Here is a 14,659-nt window from a genome sequence, read left to right as displayed (position 1 = left end):
GTTCTTAAATTATAAATGATAGTGGTGTAATATTTGATAATGAACTGTGTTTAAAGATACATATTTCAAATACTAGTACATCACTAATATAAAGATACAAATAGGCTAAAAGGATGGAAAAGATACACTACACAAACATTACTCAAGGAAAGTACCATTGGCTATATTAATATTACACAAAGCAGACTTCACAAGGAGTATTATGAAGCATAAAGAGAGTGCTTTATAATAATAACAGCTCAGTTCATAAAGAGACATAACCCTAACTAAAAGAATTTCAAAACACATGAAGCAAAACCTAAGAGAACTGAAAGGAGAAAGACCTATATAATCACAACTACAGATTTCATTAGTATTCTTTAAGTAATTAAAAAAAACAAGTCAACAACAACAAAAACATCACTAAGGATATATAAGACTTGAGCGGTACTCTCAAAGAATGTGACTTGCATCTTAACTTGCATTTACAGAACCCTTCACCTGAAATCTTAATGAACATTCTACTCAAGGTCCCACCATACACAGATTATATTCTGGGTCATAAAGCAATCTCAGTAAATTTACAGTGAAATCAAACTGCTGTTTTCCAACTGCAAGAGAATTAAACTAAAAATGAGTAACAGAAAAATACCTGGAAAATATTTAGAAATAAAATACTTATAAGATAACCAATGAGTTAAATTTAAAAAAAAAATCAAAAGGAAAACTACAAAGTATTTGAAACTGAATGCAAATGTGAACACCAAAATTTGTGGCATGCAGTTAAAACAAGCTTAGAGGAAAATGTTTAACAGAAAATATTATAGTAAATAAGATTGGTCAAAATCATTAATCTAGGCTTCTACTTCAAGACACTAAAAAGAAGTCAAATGAAAGCTGAAAAAGGGAATTAAAAGCAGAATTCACTCAATTAAAAAATAGACAAAAGGAAAAAAAAAAAATCAATAAAACCAAAAGCTGGCTCTTTGAAAAGATCAGTAATATTGACAAATCTCTAATACGAGGGGGGAAAAAAACGCAAATTAGTAATACAAAATCAAAAGAGAAGCCATCACTACAGATGCTACAGGCATTAAAACACTGATAAGGAATGTTATAAACAATCTTCTGTCACCCTGGATGAAATGGACAAACTCCTTGAAAATCAAGAAGAAATAAAAAATCTGTACATCCCTGTATCTATTTAAAAAATTTAATCCAGGGGTGCCTGGGTGGCTCAGTTGATTAAGTATTCCACTTTTGATTCTAGCTCAGGTCTTGGATCTCATCATGACCTGATCATGAGTCAAGCCCCATGTGGGCTCTGCACTGAGAGTGTAGGGCCGGCTTGAGATTCTCTCTCTCTTTGCCCCTCCCCCAACTTGCACACATGTGTGACCTCTGTCAAAATAAACATTAAAAAAAATTTTAATCCACAGTCAAAAACCTCTTCAGAAATAAAAACCCAGGTCCAAACAGTTTCACTGGTGAATTATATCAAATTTAAGAAAGAAATATTACCAATTTTGTACAAACTTTTTAGAAAATAGATTCAAGTCTGTGGTGTCCATTTTATTACTCTGATACCAAAACCAGACAAAGACACTTCAAGAAAACCATAGACCAATATCCCTCAGGAAGCAGAAATCCTTAACAACATTTTAGCAAACTAACTCCAGTGACATATAAAAAAGACAAAACATTATAACCAAGTTGCGTTTATCTCAGGGACGCAAGTTTTTAACATTTGGAGATCAATTAATATAATTTACCATTAAACAGACTTTTAAAAGAACCATATGATCACCTCAACAAATGAAGAAAAATCACAACAAAATCAACATCGATTTTGGACACAAGAAAAGGGAACTTCTGAACCTGATAAAGAGCATCTATGAAAAACCCAACAGCTAACACCATACTTAATGATAATACACTGGATGATTTTTGGGGTGATGAGAATGTTCTGTATCTTGATTGTGGTGGTGCTTAAATGACTACAGAGTTATCAAAACTCACCATTCTATTAAAATTGATGAATTTTACTGTACATAAATTATATCAATAAAATTGAATTTTAAAACTACTGTAATAGCTTCTTCAAGATTGTTTAAAAAGTTTAGTTCTTTAAACAAGACTTAATTATAACAATAAAAGTACTGCTCATTTATATTACTATGCCTAAAGATCTATAATCAAGTTCAACTTTTAAACAGTAAGTATCTGATATATATTTACATTAAGTTGAACCTTCAACAGAAGATGGTTGCGCCACAGTGCATATTGAGAATTTGATACTGAATTCAAACAACTGAGAATTTCTAAAACTGATCAGCATTAATCAGTAAAATCAATTAGAACTACCACCACCAACAACACAAAAGAAGTGGACTTGAAACTTCTATATAACTATTCTCGTGATCTTACAGTACCTCAGTATACTTTTTATTTTTTTAATGTTTGTTTACTGATTTAGGGAGAGAAAGAGCAGTGTGCAAGTGGGGGAGAGACAGAAGGAGAGAGGGAGAGAGGGGGAGAGAGGGGGAGAGGGGGAGAGGGGGAGAGGGAGAGAGGGAGAGAGGGAGAGAGGGAGAGAGGGAGAGAGAATCCTAAGCAGGCTGCACACTGTCAGCGCAGAGCCCTATGTGGGGCTTGAGCTCACAAACCTGTGAGATCGTGACCTGAGTCGAAACCAAGAGTCATATGCTCAACCAAGTGAGCCACTGAGGAGCCCCACCTCAGTATACTTCTAACAAAGCACTTAAATATATAAATTATCTGTCAGTTAAATGAAATAATTCAAATTATGCTAAAATATGGGATAGAGTTTCATTTTATCTTACACTTGGAACTCGTTCATTTTCCTCAAACCAAATCACTCAATTACCATGAAGATATTCAAGAAATGAGAATTTTTAATTATAAAAATAAATGTACAAAAGACTATTACTTTATTATTTTCTAGTTACTAAAGAAAAATATTTCCTAATTTCTCAGTTATTTCCATAAAGCCTAACTATATTATTAGAGCAAATAAGAATTCTTTAAGTTCAGAGCAGAAAGCTAATATTCTAAGAATCTTTACATTTCTATTATACTAAAGATGGATACAAATATAGATAAGAAATATGGCTAAAGCTACACTTTGTTGAAGGAAAACACAAATGATTAAGAGTATATCCAAATGTATGCTCTATAAATTAACACTTATTAAAAGAAGGGAGAAGATTACAGGCTATTTCAACTCTAACACTAGTGGATAACAGTTAATGCCCCATATTCCACTTCTTTTTTACAACAGGAAGTCAGCATTTCTCACCAGACAACCCAATTAGTATAGAACTTAGCTAATAATCAGACTAAAAAGGCTAAAATATACACTGAAGTAAAAATGAGCCTGACATTTTAGATAGGTCAGACATCCTAGTTTTGTCTTTAAACAATGCTTATTTATCAAAGAAGATCATTAAGAACAAATAAAGCTAAGATGGGATTAGTTCATGTTTTCAAACCATCCAATTTTATACTCCAGTCAATTACTGAGGTTTCATGATTAACTTATGTTCACTTTAAATACAAATAAACATGGTAATATTCTACCTTTATTCCTCAACTTTAGACTACTCCAACCCTCAGCTAATAGTTTACATTGGGCAAAGTAAACGTAACACAGGCTTGTTTTTAAAATAGTGAGGATATAAAAAAATTAAAAACAAAAACAAAAAAATAAAATAGCGAGGATATCTGCACACACCTGACTTCAGCTCAGGTCTTGATCTCTACAGTCCCTCCTGAGTTCAAGCCCTGCATCTGGCTTGCTGGGGTCAGCGCAGAACCCGCTTCAGATCTTCTGTCCCCCTCTCTCCCTGACCCTCCCCACTCCCATTCTCTCTCTCTCTGTGTCTCTCAAAAAATATTTAAAAATACAGCATATAAACCACATAGAGCTAGTGCTAACAAATAAATGGTAACATCTCAAATCAGCAGTCTTTCATACGTTTATAAATATTGCTATGAAATTTAAAATATTCATATGTAAAATGGGTAATAAAAATAGTACTAGACTTAAAAAATATTCAAAACTTTCAAATTATCTGTTTAAATTGTAACTATGATTAAATAGTAGCATAATTTAATCATCAACTTATTCTAAATTCCAGATAAGCGAAGTTTAACATTTTAGAGAGAAGTTTAACATTTATTAGAGAGAAATCCAACAAAAGCATTAATGGCTAAGAACAAAGTTTTCTGAAAATATCAGATAGTTATGTCTAGAGTGAACACTCAACACAATCAATCCTAATGAGAACTACACATCTGTTTCAAAACTTAGCTTTTATAAATCATGAACATTTGACAAACTGTTGGTATAGCAAAAGTGAAATTTTAAATTAAATCTCTGCAGTGATACTTCTATCCTACCTGTATCTTCAATAAATTCCACACATTTTTCAACAAATAGTGGTATGGGCTTCTCAGCTGTCACCAGATCCTGGAGGGGCATCCCAAAGTAATTACTCTCCCAATTTCTACGTGTTGGTGGATTGAAGTTCTTAGTTTTCTTTTTCTGCTATAAGAAAACATATTCAAGTTAAAACTGTTAAAATTTCCTTCAAAATAGCATGAGTATTAAGCAATGTAAATACACATTTGATATCAAAAGATTTATTTAAAAGCCACATCCAACTTAAATGACCATCAATATGGGACTCAGTTAAATTCTGCCAGAAGCATCAACCTGAGCAATGGAAAGAGACAAAAAGTGAACAGAGGAAATATGACTAGAAAAAAATGTTCCCTCTGGAAAATAATAGGAAACTGGATAGGTAGGGAAATTAGAAAAGGTCATTTTTCAATACCAACTCAAAGGAAAAGCTCAAAGTGAGCAATGCTCAATTCAGTTTAGGTGTGGTTTACTAACTCTATTTGGTCTTTAGGGCAGGTCCAAGTCAGTTTTTTGCATATAGGTATATTTATAAAAACATAATATAACTTTAATTATTGATTATACAATGAAGCTATGTAACTTCATGACTTTTAGTCCCATCATTTATCTTTTCTCATTTTCCCATTTTCTTCCCATGTACTGACTGTATCTTAAATGTTAAAATGTTTTCTTAAGTAACTGATAAAACATTTTCACAATAGTAAAAACAAAATGAAATACTGATTTTTAGAGTTTAACTTCAATACAGCACTGGGAGAAAATGGGTTCTTAACCAAGAAGTGAACATCTGAAAAACCTATCGAAGTTTAGAATTGCTGAGGAGATTCTGAGTCAGTTTTTCTGGAGTAGGATACTATAGGCATCTCCAAAGATAATTCTATTATGTATCCCCCATTGAGAATCTCTAAAATATACGAAGATAAGTAAATTTTCAGAAATTCAAAGATGTCAGAGCACTTCTATTGACAGCCCTTGTTCCCTTTTTAGTTTACCTACGAACTTTTATTTTCTGTTATAAATCATAGATCTATTCAAATTTGTCATAAGTATCATTACTGACTTATAAATAGGATAAAAACATAACATTTCTTATCAGAAAAGGGGAGAGAGAGCTTTCTATCCCTAAAGCAATACTCCTCATCTTAATTTCCCATTCCTCCTGCAGGAGTCTCTCCTTTGGATGGATCCCCCAATGTATTCTTCCAAGTCTCTGGCTATCTTAAATAATTAACTAAGTCCTTTCTTCATTTCAATTTTAGGCTGTTCCACCTAGCAAACTTCCAGAGCTCACGAAACCCAATGTCTAAATCCACATGTACTATATCACAATGGTGATAGGGATTATATACAAACCTGGTGTGTACAAATCATATACAATATAACTAGGTATCTAGGATATTGCCAAGAAAGCACTGGAGTGTTTGATCTGGGTCAAGACCTAAACCCACCAGTAGTGTAGATCCTTACTCCTTAAATAATCCTTCCACTCCCACCACCACCAAAGCAGAACATTATGCAAGGAAGTGGAAATGAAGACACTCTAATTTCAAAACTGAGATAGGATAGTGGCAGAGTCCTCTTTCTCAGGAGCATTAGGCACTTTCTAGGCTGCAAACTATCAGTTGCAAAATTTGATTAGAAAACTGAAAACTGAGGCAAAGATGAATGTATTTTCTTTAAAGAGTTAACACAACAATTAAAAAGATTATACTTAGGTAGATTAATGAAAACAGCAATGCCTAGCCTATGGTAGGAGCAACAGGAATGAAGTGATACAAAGATCTTAATACATCTTTGCCACTTAAAGAACACAGTTGTAGAAAAGTAAGTTGGTTGGTCCTAAATGTTCCAGTCAATTCTTAAGAAATCCTCTTTTTAATACTGCCCTTTAGGAATCAATCTAAACTTTCAGATGACTCTAAAAATATTCCACCCCTTATCCTTGGAATCATAACAAAGGAGGAAAAAATGAAGTGTAAACTTCATCTAGTAAGCACTGAATACTTGACTGAAATTGGGAGGGTGAAGACAGGAAGCAAAGTAAGGTAGATTGATTCTGTGGCTTACGCTCAGGGAATATCCCCCAAGGTCTGTAAAATTTCAAGGGCAAATTATTTAATTCTGTAGTTATACCAAGATTCAGGGATAGTACTCTAAGGTAATGAAAGGCTAAATGTCTTACAGCATGGAATTTCTGGCAAACTCTAAAGGGATAATTGACTAACACAGAACTGCCCTGACAGCTCAAGTTTTAATTCATATACATTAGGAGGAAAAAAGAGTAAAAAGTTCTGTGATTTTACTAATTTTTCTACTAACTGACATGGATATAAAAGAAAATTCTATGCAGAAAAAGTTTTGGATTAGACATTCCTGTGTTAGCTTTTATGATAAATAAAAATATACACGATTCCTTTTTTCTAATAGAGATAGTTCTTAATCGTCAGAATTCAAGGTTTTCTTTTAAAACGTGAATTTTGAAAAACTTTACATAATTCTGATATACACCCCTTGGTTAAGAGTTGCTGATCTATAGCGATAAATTTATACCAATTCAAAAACGAATGTTTTAAGTTAAACTAAGGTTAGATGATTATAATTGCTATAAAAAAATGCCATCAAGATTCTCTGAAATGCAAGGAAAAAAAAGAGGAGTATGGTTATTTGCTAATTTATTTCCACAGTTATTAAAGAAGCATTGTCAGAAATGGCAGCCCTAATTAAATAATTACGCCAGCAGGAAAACATCTAATTTACGATAACCCAATTTTTAATTCATACTACAGTCACACATATCCTCATTTCTGCTTAAATGCAAATGCCCACCATCTTTTTTTTCTGGCCACTTAGGCAAATCTCATGTCACGTCTGCTACAAATGAATGTCTGCAATAAAATAAATATCCCATTCACAAATAATGTAAACAATGTTATCAATTAAATGTCCAGCAGATATTAAAAACTATCATTAGTATAAGAAAACAGGACCAGGAAACGGTATATAAATAGCTTCTTCCAGGAGCTGTGCTCCCGCTTCACGAAGATCAGCAACACAACAAAGAAGGGCATCTAATAAGCAACACTGTCAAATAACTACTGTAATTAATAACACTTAAAAAACATAATGCCTCAACTGCTTCATTTGTAAACAACCAACCAAAGAAAAAAAATAGCAAAAAGCAGTTAACTTGGCTTTCAAAGAATGAACCCAGGAAACAAGAATATCTGGTCTTCTCTACTCTCTTAAGATGGGATTCTTGGGAGGAAAACAAACAAAAAACCAAAAAAACACATCAAGAAAATGAGACAAGAGGAAGCAAAATGTAAAGAAACTGAAGAAAAAAAACCAATTAAAGAAATGAAAACCTCTTTAGTGAAGATTCAATTGAAAATATCAGAATAAAGTGAAAAACATCATCAGAGATCCCTCATCTACTGTATCACTCCTACGACACACTCCAAAAACTACTCTTGCTTCCACTGTATTTTATTTTTTTTTTTAATGTTTATTTATTTTTGAGAGAAAGAGAGAGGGCAGGGGAGGGACAGAGAGAAAGTCACAGAATTCAAAACAAGCTCCAGGCTCTGAGCTGTCAGCACAGAGCCCCATGCGAGGCTTGAACCCATGAACTATGACATAATGACCTGAGCTAAGTTGATGCCCAACTGAAGGAGCTACCAAGGCACCCCTTCTTTCACATTAAAAAGTCTCAATCATCTTCTCCTATTTGCCCCATAATGCCATTTTCTCTTACAGACAAACTCTGCAGAAGTCATATAGACTAGAGGTCTCCAATTCCTCTTTCATTCCCTCTTTTATGTACTCAAATTAGTCTATCACCCTCATTACTCCATAAACCTGTTCTTATCAAGGTTTTGTTTTGCAACAGTTAGTTCCCAACTCTCACCTTCTTTGACCTTTCAGCAGTCACTCTCTTCACTGGACTTTCAGAACACCACCTGTATGACCTCACTCACTCTCCCCTTAATTGTCTCCTCTGCTGATCCCTCTTAGCCAGCCTTGTAATGCTGTGAATATCCCAGGCCTCAGTCCCTGACCATCTTTTTTTCCTCAACATCTGTCCCAGCCCTCTTCATACTGTCATCCAATTGCTGATAACCCAAATACTTCCAGCTCAGCCCTTTCTCCTGAACTCTGGACTCATCTGAAACATTCTACTGGACATCTTCACTTGAATTTCAAAGAGACAGATCATTCTTCATATGTGCACAACTAGAAGCACCAGGGTGGCTCAGTCAGTTAAACATCTGACTTCGGCTCAGGTGACCATCTCATGGTTTGTGAGTTTGAGCTCCAATTTGGAGTTCTGCTGTCAGCATGGAGCCTGCTTTGGATCCTCTGCACCCTGTTCTCTCTGCCCCTCTCCCATGTGCGCATGCTCACTCTCTCAAAAATAAACAAACATTAAAAAAATGTACAAAACTAAACTTCTGATTTCTTTAAAATGTTCCCCAAATGCAGCCTTATCCCTCAGATACTGACAATTCCAACCTTTCAGTAGCTCAGGCTATAAAAATCTTGGTCTTAGCCTTGATCCCTCTTTTTCTCTCATACTCTACTTCCAACTGTCAAGCACATGTATTAGATATAGAATCTAACTATTTCTTAGAGCTATCACTTTGCACATCTAGATCAACTGCTTCAATCCATTCCCCCTGGTCCTATCACCATCCTCTCAGACCATTCTCAACAAAGCAGCCAGAATGATAGTGGCTACACAAACAGCAGCCTATAAAGCCATATACAAATCTGCATGCCTTGAACTTGGTCTCTTATAATCTGACTTCATTTCCCTCTACTTTCTTCATCACTTACTCCCTTCCTCCATCCACATGGCTAACTTGGTGTTTTAATAAATCAGGCATGCTCCTGACCTAGGACTCTTATACTGGCTGTTCCCTTTACCATCTCAATGAGGCCTACCTCTACCTACACTGTATTAAAAACTGTAATTTTAATGCCTGTCTTCTAGCTCCTGCCCAGTATTCCCAATCCCTTATACTGCTGTTTCTACTCACAACACTACACATTTTACTCATGTATTTTTATTATATTATTATTATATCTTTTGGTGCCCCCCTGCTACAATTTCAGCTCCAAACAAGGGCAGGGGTTTTTATCTGCTCTGTTCATCAACATACTCCAAAGATCTAGTATAGTGCCTGTAAAAAAGAAAGTACAAAGGGATTTGAGATCTCTCCTGAAATAATGAACACCAATGTAGATTAAATTAAATGATCTCATCATGTAATAACAACGATAAAAAAATAGGAATGAACCATCAAGTTACAGATATATCATATTCAACTCAGTAAGCTTCAAAGAATCTTAACATCCAGACAGAAGAAATCAAGAACCAACAGTACAGGGAAAACATCAGGCTAGCTTTAAAGTTCTCAGGAAAACTAGAAGTCAGAAGATTCACCTGTAGGAATGTTAACAGGAAAAAGATTGTCAAGAATTCTTTACTTAGCTAGTATGCCAAATCAGATGTGCGTAACAACCAACAAGAACCTTTTTTAAAGTTCTCAAGTATGTAATAATTAGTATTTAAATTACAGCACAAACTCCTGAAAAATCTTAAAACACATGATGAATAGCACTGATAATAAAGAACTTATATGTGAAGAATTTGTGTTATGGAAAAAAGAATGAACACTGTATATAGTTAAACACACAGAACTAATTCTAAGTTACAGTGGTGTGGCTATATAATAACCAAACATTACCTACAATTCTGTGGCTAAAGCTACAAAATGTAAAAATAACTAGATAATAGGCCAGAACCAAAAGCCTCAACATACTCTAAAAGATAAGGGGAAAAGATAAGAGATCATGTAATTGTGCTAATGCATGACAAAATATTATGATAGACTATTAGGAAAGGTAAAAAAGATAATAAAGTAAAATAGAGGTTCAATATATATTTAATGACAAAAATAAGTGGCACACTAACAGTTCCTTCATTTTTCTTTCTTACCCTTTTTTTCCCTACTAATGTAGAATAAAAATAGGAAACAAGAAAAAAAGCAAACTGAAACTTACAAAAATAAATATAAATGGAGTAAGATTAACTATAAAAGATTCTCAGACTTGGTACAAAATTAAACCCAATTACACACATGCCATTGAAACAAAGGATCTCCTAAGAGTTGAAAATAAAAGGACAGGAAAAGTAATGACTTTTTTTTTTTTTTAAGGAGCAATGTTAACATTGGAGTTGTCTTCAAGGCTAAATTCTTTGAACTATACAAAGAGTTACCACTAATTCTCTACCCCTTCTCTTCTATAACATTTGTCCCTCCCCAGGTCATTCTTCTGAACATATAAATACTCTCTAATACCTATCATTTTTATTTTTTTAATTATATATTTTTTAATATTTATTTTTGAGAGAGAGAGAAAGCGCAAGTGAGTGAACCTGGAAGGGACAGAGATAGAGGGAGAGAGAGAACCTCAAATAGGTTCCGCACCTTCAGGGCGGAGCCTAACTCAGGACCCATGAAAGGTGAGTTCATGACCTGAGCACAAATCACGAGTCAAGGCTTAAATGACTGAGTCACCCAGGTACCCCCTACCACCTGTCATCTTTGAAAACAAACATGAAAACCCTTTTGATTCCACATTAACTTCTAGCTATTACCCCAATTTTGCTCCTTTTCTTTTTCTTGGCTTTTTAAGTTATGTTAATTTCAGTTAATTAACACAGTGTTATGTATTAGTTTCAGGTGTCTTACTCCCTTTTACAGCAAAACTTCTTGGAGATGCCATCTACATCTACTATTTTTCACATCCCATTCTTCCATCTGGTTTTCTCTTCCATTCTGTTTTCTCTTCCATTCTACGTAATTTCTTGTTAAGATTAGATACTTCCACACTACCAAATTAAAAAGAAACAATTCTCTTCATCCTTGTTGAGCTCTAAGTAACATTCTTTCCTGACTACTTCTTTAAACACTTGCTCTCTTCGCTCCCATTTCACTACTGTTGGCTCAAAGGATTCCTTTTTCAGTTTCACCTGCCAACAACTCTTCCTGGTTTACTCAAACTCAGTTCTGAGCTCCCCATTCTTCTCTGACTATACTGTACCCATAGGTGAATTCATCTAATCCCTAGCTGTAAATCTCTTTACATCCTGACAATGACAACTTTTCTTCTAAGTACCAGATTCATACATGTAACCTTTATAATTTCACTGGGATCTCGACCTAGATATTTTAACATAAAACATAAAAAGCACAAAACAGACATCTTGATTCCCTTTGGTCTGAAACCTTTCACCCTAGTCTTCACTATCTCAGTAAATCTATCCACTGGTTTAGACCATAAATCTTGGAGTCAATCTTGATTTTTCCCTTTTCCCTTACTCTCCATAGCAATTGCACAAGAAGCCCTGTTGGTATTACTTCCAAAATACTATGGAGAAACTGTCCATTTTTCCCTTTTTTGGTACCTGTACTGACAAAATACAGTGATACTACATGATAAATAGATGCTCAGTAAACACTGACAGAAGCACACAAAATTACAACAGGAACCAGAGAAAGCTTTTACCATATAAGATTTGTTAATACACAAAGTACTGTTTGTTGGTGTACTTACCAGTTTATGCAAAGTTTCATTATACCTAATTCTGCAGATCTATTTATAAAAGTCACTATATGCATGTACATAAGCTATAAAATCAGGATTTGCACAGAATAATTATTACACATCATAAAATTACAAGAAGAATTAAACAGCCAACTCTGTAGGAATTCATTTGGATGTAAGGTGATGTACTTTCAATAGTGTATAAGAACTGAGCACCATGTGCATAGCATCATGCTAGGTATTGTGCAAAACAAAAATTGTTGCAAGTAAGGTTAATGCTCTCAAGAAATATGTTATAAAGAAAACAAATCTCACTACCTATCATTTAATTAACAGCACATAAAAAATAGTATGTGACTAAGTGCCAAAATAATTGGATGCAAGGCTTAAATTCAGACTTCAAAAGGCAGAACTTAAAAAGTAAGAGATGAAGTTCAGGGATATTTCAGGAATGTAGAAGTGAATCTGGTCTGTAGGTCACTTACTTTCTCATCTGAACATTTGGGTGCCTACCATATGTCAGCATAAGAAATCAGAAATCACTAGAAACTGCCAATTATTTACTGCTAACTATACACTATGTACTTGGTAATATTACATGTATAATCTTAACTGTCACAATAACTCTAAGATAGCTACTGTTTTGCATCTATTTAACACCTATTTCAGTACACCTGGAATGTGCCGGCACAAATAATGTGGATAGAAAGGAAGGTAAGGACCACACTGCAAAGGGGTTCAGGTATGTCCCTAAGAAATAGGAACTTTACACAGAGGCCACAAAACATATTTTGCAGAGAGACAGATTAGGCACTTCTATTTCAGTATTATTCCTCAGAAAGCAACATAAAACAACAGTGTGAAGCAAAGGTAAACAGGAGACATAGAAACGTAAGTTACTGTACCACCTATGCTAATGAAGCTGTGGAAAAACTGGATCCATCACACACTGCTAGTGGGAATCTAAAATGGTACACCCACTCTGGCAAATAGGCTGGCAGTTTCTCCTAACACTAAATATGAAAATACCAAATGACCCAGTGTAAACTCTTGGGCATTATCCCAGAGAAATGAAAACTTGTATTTATATAAAAATTTGTACAAAATTTGTATAAAATTTTACAGTTTACAGCTACTTTGTTCATAATAGCCCAAAACTAGAAAGAACATATATCCATCAACAGGTTAAGTAACTGTGGTATATCCACACCGTGGAAATATTACTCAGGAAAATTTTTAAAAAAGGAAAAAAAAAGGACAAACTATAGATTTATGGCAACAACTTGACTGAATCTCAAGGGAATCATGCTAAAAAAAAAAAAAAAAAGGTCAATCCCATAAAGTTGCATATGGTATGATCCTATTTATATATAATATTCTGGAACTGGCAAAATTAAGAAATGAGAAAGTGTAAAAAAAATTAGTGGTTGCCAGGGGTTATGGATGGGATTGAGGAGAAGGGAGGGCATAGCTATAAAAAGACAACAGAAGAGATCTGTTGGTGATAGACTGTTTTGCACCTTGCAGTAGTCAATATACAAACCTACCCCATGTGAATAACTGCACAGAACTAAACACACACACACACACATACACACACACACAGTACAAGTAAACTCGGGGAAAACTAAGATTTGTGAATCATATTAATGTCAATACCCTGGTTGTGATATTGTATTACAATTTTTGCAAGATGTTACATTTGTGGGAAACTGGGCAAAGGGTGTATGAGATCTTTTGGCATTATTTTATAGGAGCATGTCAACCTATAATTATCTCATATTAAAATTGCTATTTTGAAAAAGATCATTAGTGGCTCATTTGTTTCAGCAACCGACTCGATTTCAGCTCAGGTCATGATCCCAGGGTCATGGGATCAAGCCCCACATTGGGCTCTGTGCTAAACATGGAGCCTTTTGGGATTCTCGCTCTCTCTGCCCCTCTCCCATGCTCATGCTCTCTTGGAAGAAAAAAAGAAAAAGAAAGAAAGAAAAGAAAAGAAGAAAGAAAAGATCACTGCAATAACCCAAGTAAGAAATTATGACAAATTTAAGACTGGGACAATGGGGGCACCTGGGTAGCTCAGTCAGTTCAGGGCCCAACTTCAGCTCAGGTCATGATCTCACGGTTTGTGGATTGGAGCCCCGTGTTGGGCTCTGTGCTGACAGCTCAGAGCCTGGGGCCTGCTTTGGATTCTGTGTCTTCCTCTCTCTCTGCCCCTCCATCTCTCTCAAAAATATACTAACATTAAAAAAATTTTTTAAAGACTAGGACAATGAAATGTAAGCAATGTATTTTATAGCAGAATAAAGATCAGCTAAGTAGGATAAATAGCAATTGCATGTAGCTTTGGCCCACAGTAGCTCCTTGCTGAAAATATATTCTCATCCAATCATGTTAAGGAGAGGGAAGTAAAATCTATGACCTATGAGGAAATCTTGCCTTTCATAAAGAGCAGGTACAAACATGCCTTGTATGACTGACTTCTAGAATCTCACAGGAATTTCCTTAAAGACCACATTCTGCTACACAGGATTTCTCAACTTCCGTATTATTGACATTTTGGGCTGTATAACTCTTTGTTGTGGGAGAGTGCCACAAACATTAAGATGTTTAGCA

At 34.7% G+C, this 14,659-nt stretch overlaps 1 protein-coding gene across 3 annotated transcripts in view; it reads right to left on the bottom strand.

Annotated features, from left to right (window-relative positions):
* ARHGAP5 (Rho GTPase activating protein 5) overlaps window positions 1–14,659 on the bottom strand; it is a 79,312-nt gene that overhangs the window by 34,816 nt on the left and 29,837 nt on the right. For 2 of the 3 annotated variants that reach the window (XM_060619468.3, XM_060619467.3), the window contains exon 3: window positions 4,402–4,549. In XM_060619468.3, the coding sequence (XP_060475451.1) occupies window positions 4,402–4,549 (148 nt within the window). The remainder of the gene's footprint in view (window positions 1–4,401; window positions 4,550–14,659) is intronic. The other variant, XM_060619470.3, reaches the window with a different exon arrangement.

This window comes from Panthera onca, chromosome B3 (genome assembly GCF_046562875.1).
Source record: "Panthera onca isolate mPanOnc1 chromosome B3, mPanOnc1 haplotype 2, whole genome shotgun sequence".
In the NCBI taxonomy this organism is placed as follows: domain Eukaryota; kingdom Metazoa; phylum Chordata; class Mammalia; order Carnivora; family Felidae; genus Panthera; species Panthera onca.
The sequence above is the reverse complement of the archived record's forward strand: the minus strand, read 5'-3'. Positions and strand labels throughout refer to the sequence as shown.